Source organism: Dicentrarchus labrax, unplaced genomic scaffold, assembly GCF_905237075.1.
Source record: "Dicentrarchus labrax unplaced genomic scaffold, dlabrax2021, whole genome shotgun sequence".
Classification (NCBI taxonomy): Eukaryota; Metazoa; Chordata; class Actinopteri; family Moronidae; genus Dicentrarchus; species Dicentrarchus labrax.
Window position 1 is genome coordinate 20,841,023 of NW_026136724.1, and position 7,578 is coordinate 20,848,600.

General features: G+C 40.9%; 1 protein-coding gene across 1 annotated transcript; it reads left to right on the forward strand.

Moving 5' to 3' along the window:
* Positions 1-6,348, forward strand: parp12b (poly (ADP-ribose) polymerase family, member 12b). The gene is made up of 8 exons (XM_051393083.1): positions 1-414; positions 1,328-1,463; positions 2,479-2,743; positions 2,831-2,920; positions 3,248-3,374; positions 3,452-3,620; positions 3,741-3,861; positions 4,798-6,348. Exons 1-8 carry the CDS (start codon positions 65-67, stop codon positions 4,896-4,898), a joined length of 1,359 nt encoding a protein of 452 aa, XP_051249043.1. The 5' UTR covers positions 1-64; the 3' UTR covers positions 4,899-6,348.
* Positions 6,349-7,578: the final 1,230 nt, after the last annotated feature.

The window sequence follows — 7,578 nt, forward strand, 5'->3', positions numbered from 1 at the left end:
AGAGGTGTACCTCCCTGCTCCTCCTCGGTGAGTCCAGTATCTGGGACTCCTCTGATCCGGGACCATGTACAGCCGTGAGGTGCTGGCGGCCACCAGCCTGCTGTGCGGCAGCAGTGGAGCCATGCAGCCGCTGCAGCTGCACCGGAAGCTGCTGCAGCGCTGCGACATCAGTGAAAAAGAGTTCAACTTCATCATCCAGCAGTGTCCCCGCTTCCTGCTGGTCCGCGGCCCGGCGGCGGCCGGCGGAGAGCGGCTGGAGGACTGCACGGTGGTCGCCAGGACCGACCTGAGGCTGTGCGCCAGGTACGGCCGGGACGAGTGCACCGGGTCCGGCCGGGAGGGGGGCGGGGACTGCCAGCAGCTGCACCTCTGCAAGTTCTTCATCTACGGAAACTGCAGGTTCGGGAAGGGCAGGTGAGCCGCGCGCTCAGGTGTGTGAGGGTTGTCTCTCTCCACCTGCTCGTTAAAACCCGGATTTTATTTATTGATTTGTTTAAATTCTCCTCCGGGCTTCCGTAGCTGTGAAACAGCAGCAGTGAGCCCGGACTATATAACAGTATCCCTCCGCCGCGGACGGATCACACACACTGGAGACAACAAAGTGAAGCTGTTGATTATTGACTGATTATTGATTATCTCTGATCAATAACTGAAATCAAACATTTGTTAAAGTCATAAAACATCCAGGGTGATGACATCACGACGCACACTGACGTCATTGAACAGCTGATTTGATTTCCAGATAAATGAAACTTAGAAACAAAACAGAAACAAACGTTTTCACCGGAATGTTTACAGCATGAGGACGGATGTGTCTCATTAATAAGTATCGATTATCGATTATTCCTGATAAATGAAACTTATCAATATTTAGAACAGATGAGATATGAGAATATATTTAAGTTCTGTTTGTAAGAACAGCTTTTATGAACAGATTCACATTATTAATGCAAAATATAAATCTAACTGAATAAATAATGTATTAATATAAAGTCATTGATCAATGAGCTCCACCTTTAATGGATCAATAATTCTAATATTTTATTTATTTTGTAAGTGAGAGTCCAGAGATGAACATGTTAAAGTCAAAACAATAAAACATCAAGTGAACATTTTATGGTCCTTAAACTCCTCGTTAGCTAATAACTGATCTATCAATTAATGTATTGATCTGTTGAGGACACCGATAACATCAGTCTGCAGTTTGTTGTTGTTGTTATAAAAACACACTCATTACATTAGTAATGTGGCAGTGTATGATCAATAACTGTTATAGGTATATTAAATATAATGTATTGATCACAATCAGTTCTGTTGTTTGTCGCAGGAAGTCGTGTAAATTCTCCCACGACATCCGTTCAGATCACAACTATCGATTACTCAGAGAGTTCACGCTGCACGAGCTCAACGAAGACGACCTGTTTGTGCTGCTGCTGCAGAATGACCCATCGCTGCTGCCGGAGGTAACACACACACCTGACACACACCTGAGATACACCTCTGATACACCTGACACACACCTAGACACACCTGAGACACACCTGAGATACACCTGAGACACACCTGAGACACACCTAAGACAGACCTGAGACACTCCTGAGACACACGTGATGCTCAGGTGGTTGTATGTGGAGCCTGACTGATACAAAACTCTCATTTCATTATCTTGTTTGTTTATGTAAACAAATATTTGATTTTTGATGTTAAGTTTTCGGGCCGTATTCATGTTGTTTGTTTACTCTGTAAACATGTTTGTTGTTCTGTTTGTGTGTTTTCTTTCATTCTCTCGTCCGGAAAGATCTGGACCAGAGTAGCTTCTGTCCTGGTTTCAGTGGACGAGGATCCTTCACTCTGATTGGACGATTCAGTGACTCAGGTGTTATTAACGCAGTAAAAATCCAAAGAGAAGAACAGAAGCCTGAAGAACCTCAAACAGAACGAGAGGTTTTAAAACAAGAAGCAAAGTAAAGAAAATAAAATAATAAAAGAACAAAAAGAACAAAAAAAATAAAAAAATATAAAAGAGTCCAGAGAGGTAAAACAGGTTCCTTTATATCAAAGAAAGAAAATATGTTTTCTTTTAATGAGCCAACATCTAAAATTAAATTAAATTCATCTTCATCACTTTCTGATAATTACAAAATTCATAGCTAATGATTATGAGAAAACTTCCTGTCTTCACTTGTCCTATCAAAATAAAGACATAAAAAGAAGAAAAAACGACAAAAACTTATTACGTCATGATTATGGAAAACGATTACGAGGGGCGTTTCTGAAATCACATAATTATAACATTCATACGTTATAATAAATAATGATTATATAATGAGAGAATAACTAATAAAAATCTTAATAATGAGATGTTAACTCATTAATACAAGAAAACATTTCTTTGAGTTTTCCTTGTTTTCATTGGTCGGTCCGTCAGGTGTTTGGCTCCTCACAGGTGTAACGTGTCCGTATTTCCTGTCCTCTCAGGTGTGTTCGCACTATAACCGAGGATCCGGTCCTCACGGCAGCTGCACCTTCCAAGAGAGCTGCACCAAAGTTCACCTGTGCCAGCACTTCGTTCAGGGCGACTGCATGTTCGGGCTCAAGTGCAAACGGCAGCACGCCATCGACCAGCACGGCCGCCGCATGTTGGAGGAGAGAGGGCTGAGCGGAGACATCATCCGGGAGCTGCCCTTCATGTACAGGAACATCCACCACCTCGCCGCCGCCGCCGCCGCCTCGACCTCCACAGGTGACAGAACACACCTGTATGGACAGATGTTTCTCCTCCATCGATCTCCAGCTCGTGTTGACGTTTGTTTGTTTGTGTTTCTGTCAGAGAATTTAACAGATTCTTCGTGGATGCCTCAGACGGACGACAGGAACAACATCTGCCTGCACTTCATCCGAAACAGCTGCAAGTTCCAGAGTGAGTTCACTTTCATGTTCATGTTCATCTTCATGTTCATGTTCATTTCATCTTCAACTTCATCTTCATCTTCATCTTCATCACACTGAAACACTGAGAGGAAACATTCCCCTGCAGTTTCCTTTAAACTCTGCAAGATGGTAGCAAAGTGTCAGTTTAAACTCTGAGTGAATCAAGTTCACACGAAACAAAACGGTTAAATATGTTGATTTCCTGTAAACTAACTGGAAAAACGGCAGACTCAGATTTTATTTCAGTAACCTTTAAAGGTCCAGTCAGTAGGATTTAGTGCCTTCAAATTCTAAGTTCTCATCTCTTTGTGTGTAGACGAGTGCCGCCGCGTTCACTTCCACCTGCCCTACAAGTGGGAGGTGTTTGATGGCGTCACCTGGACGGACCTGCAGCACATGGAGGACATCGAGCGAGATTTCTGTGACCCGTCGAAGACCCAGAGGTCAGAGGTCACCGTCGTGCAGGTTTGAAGATGATCTGCTGTTGATGAGGCGCCGACTGACACTTTTCTGTTTTCAGCTGCAGCAATCACCCCATCGACTTCCAAACAATGAGGCAGGGCTTGCAGCCCGTTCGCCGTCTCTCTACAGTGTCCTCGGTAACAAAACCGCCTCACTACACCCTGACAACGCAGTGGCTGTGGTACTACAAGGGGGACCAAGGGAACTGGGTGGAGTACGGACTGCCGGTGAGTCAGTTTTAACCCAAAGGATTAGATGTCTTTCGACCTCTAAATCAAATCAGTGTTGACTGGGATCATAAGATTAACATGGTAGCGACTATGCTAACCCGTCTCTGCCTACCCCAGGATGAAAAGCAGCGCAGCACATCAGTGTCATCGCGGATGCTGGAGGAGGTGTTTCTGTCCAACAGAACAGCAGACGTCAAAGTGGCGAAAGGCCAAAGACAGTACGTCATCAGCTTCAAAGGTACTTCTTTCTGTCACCTCCTGGAGTCTTATGCAAGTCCAGAGTCAACTTCCAAGTCAAATCCTGGGTGATCACTGTTAAGTCCCCAGTCACACCCTTAGACAGATCCTAAGACAAGTACAAAGTCAAGTCCCGAGTCAAGAAAGTTAAGTCTTACGTCACGTACCAAGTTAAAGACAGACAGGTAAGACCTAAATCCAGTCCCAAGGCATGAAAGGTAAGTCTCAAGACAAGTAAGTCCGAAGTCACTTACTAAGTCAAGTCTCAAATCAAGATTGGCAATCCCTAAGTTAGACAGGAAGGTTCCAACATCAAGTCCCTTCAAATTCATATCCTGGGAAAGCACAAGTAAGTTGCAAGTTACATCCTTAGTCAAGTCCAAACACAATCATAATTGGCAATCCCCAATTTAGACAGGAATGTCCCAAATTAAAGTCCCAATTCAGGACCAGTGTCAAGACTAGTCCCTAAAATAAATTCCGAAGCAAGACAGGTAAGTCCCATTAGATGTCTCAAGTATGGATAGGAAGATCCCAAAGTAAAGTCACAAATCCAGTCGCAAGACACGAAAGTTAAGTCTCAAGTCAAGTGAGTTTGTCCAGATCCAAATTACTTCCTCAATCAGGTCCCGAATCAAAATGGGTTAAGTTAAAATAGGAAGGTCACAAAGTCAAGTCAAACTGGATCCAAAATCCAGTCCCAAAACAAGTTCCAAGTCCATCTGGTAAGTCTGGAATCAAGACAGTAAAATCCCAAGTCATGACCAACAAGTTCCAGGTCCAGATTTGTGAGTCCTAAACAAGTTGCTGTGTGTTGTTTTTATTACTTTAATACAAACTTGAAAACATCTTCTCTGAGCTGAATGTTTTGCATGTCGCTGTTTTTTTGTTGAATTAACTGAGGAGACACTTTTCTTCATTGTCTTCTTCATTGCAGACATGTACCAGAGGAACCACAAACACAACACCAAGAGACGAGTTCGTCGTCGTCCACGCTTCGTCTCCATGGCCGAGGTGGAGCGACAGGCAGTTCAGTAGAGAAACCACGACCTGTTGTGGTCTCTACACACTGGACCTGAATAAGTGCCTTCTCTTGGTTTAAAACTTCTGGAACTGTCACATCTCTGTTTCCTTCAGTTTCCCTACTTTACTGTAGCTTTTCCTGACATGGACGAGTCTGTTACTGTTGATTTTAGCGTTAGCATTAGCCACTACTATCTCAACAATTATTGGATGGATTGTCATGAATTCTGGTTCAGGTGGACCTCATGAGATGAATCCTGATGCCAACAACAAGATACTCCTTAAACTAACTCATTCTGCCAACATTAGCATCTGCTGTTAGCAAATTTTGGCTAGCATTAATGATCGGATTCATACCAACATGCTAACTGTTTTTATCTTATGGGGACAGTGCACATTAATGCACAAACACAAATGTTACCATAACGCAAACCTTAGCTAATCTTAAAATGCTAACGTTAGCATGGTTTACGACATGTAGACTGAAAGCTAAAGACGTCACTTCCTGTTAAGCTTCTGTAACTCAATGCAGCTGTTTCTGTTAATAAATGAAGCTTGTTTCTGGATTTTAATTCAGACAATCTGTCAAAATGACCAGTTCAGTGCTTTTAGACAACAAAACCTTTTTCAGTTAAACTATCATTAGCTTTTTTTTTTTTTTTAGCATATAAACAAACTACATGTTAACCTCGGAGGGCCGTCGGACTCACGAGAATCAAACTATGCACTTGTGTTGCAGCTTGAAGATTTCACACGTCAAACTTTAAAAAACATATACCGTAAAACTTCTAATAATAGCCCGGGCCTTTATTTGCTTAAATCACTGAACTCCCCCTGCCTTTATTTGGGACAGGCCTCTGTTTGGGACAGGCCTTTAATTCCTTTACTAAACTAAACTCTAACTGCTGCTTCTCTTGAGGTTTGTTCAGCAAATTTGACAACTAACACGATTATCATGATGCTTCAGAGGTTTTTTTCCGTCTCTCTTGTTTACCGGTAAGTAGGAATGAATTAACGTTAAAACTTTGGTATTGATCGTTTTCGTAAAATATAGTGAACGATTGAATTGTGGAGAATCTATAACCCTGCTTTTATTGGAAGTTTTACGGTACTCTTTTTTTGTTGTTTGTGTAAAAGTTGCCGCTTTTAGCACTTGTTTCAGCCAAAAGTGGGCGTGGCCATTCAGACAATGACCCGGATATACGTTGCACACAGGTCTCTGAGCGTCTGTTCGGTTCTCTCTGTGGTAAAACAGAAATACTTGCACTGGGTTTTAAACTGTATCTGGGACATTTTTTATATTTGTAAAAGTTATGTATTTTAATAGTTATTTTCTGACTTTGTGTTGTTTAATGTCTCTTCAGTTATTCAGTCTCATTTGTTTTCAGTAAACTTATATCTGTGTTAAGACTTCTTCTCTTCACATCGATTTCACTCCTGCAATAAAAATCAAATGCGAATGAAATGTTTTTTATGTTATTTTGAAAAAGATTCTCAACAATTAACCTGCAAATAAACTTAAAAGCATCTTATAGAGCATGAAAGCGGTCCAGAGCTAGCCTAGCTAATGAGACTCCAGACTATCTGCTATCATATTTTTACAGTAGGACAATGTTAGAATCACTTTAGATCAATTATAGATGCTAAAATATAACTTATCAATGCCACAGGGAGCTGCTATAGAGGCACTATGAGCTACGTTTACTACCACTGCTTTATATATAAATGGAAACAAAAAGGCTTTCCGGGGGTTCTGGGTGGCAGTTAGCATTACTGAGACCCTTTATACTAGCACACTAGCATATTAGCATGCTAACTGTAAGATATGCTACGAAACTAAACTATTACAGAAGCTATGCTAGCATTGAATTCATGTATGTTAGCAAAGGCATGCTAATTAGCATTTATTAACATTAACTGCCCTAGAGCATAATGCTAACATAGCTTACATGCTAAAACAAGTGGGAGCAATTGTTGTTGGATTAAATTATTTTATCGACAATTCTTCAGATTATAAAGAATAAGTAACTGTAATCAGATTACTTTTGATTTATTGTTGAATTAGATTACAGTTACATTGTGGAGGATTACTTGATTACATTGTTGATTAAGTCTTTAAAATATATAATAATATAATATATATATAATAAGTATATTTGTAGTTCCCTGTTAAGATAGTTACCCCATGGGGCCTTTATTTTGAAAGAACATCCTCAGTTTCCAGTTAAGGTATGTTTACTTTATGGGGATTTTATTTTGAAAAACTATAGGTACACACCCCTGGGCCCCATTAACGAGCCACTGGGGGGTTTATTTTGAAAAGCACAAGCTTCCTGTTAAGGTACAGTTACTCTTTGGGGCTTTTATTTTGAAAGGACAGCCTTAATGAGTTTCCATGTAGACACACAGACACTGTGTTGGGCTTTTATTTTATTAAAGTGTTTGCTCCAGACACTTTATATGTAAAAATGTTTATTGATTTAATATTTGTGAGTTCCGATATCTCCATAATATTGATCGATGTGATTGTGATTAAATCTGAATATATTTCTGTATATTCCCACTAATCAATACATCACATTATCAATACTTTAGCTGAATGCTGCTGATGTGAATGCTTTTATTTTGATAAGAGAACAGCTGGACTCTGTGAGTCTGGTCCGGATCTTTCAGCTGAAGTCCAGGTTCTGTGTGT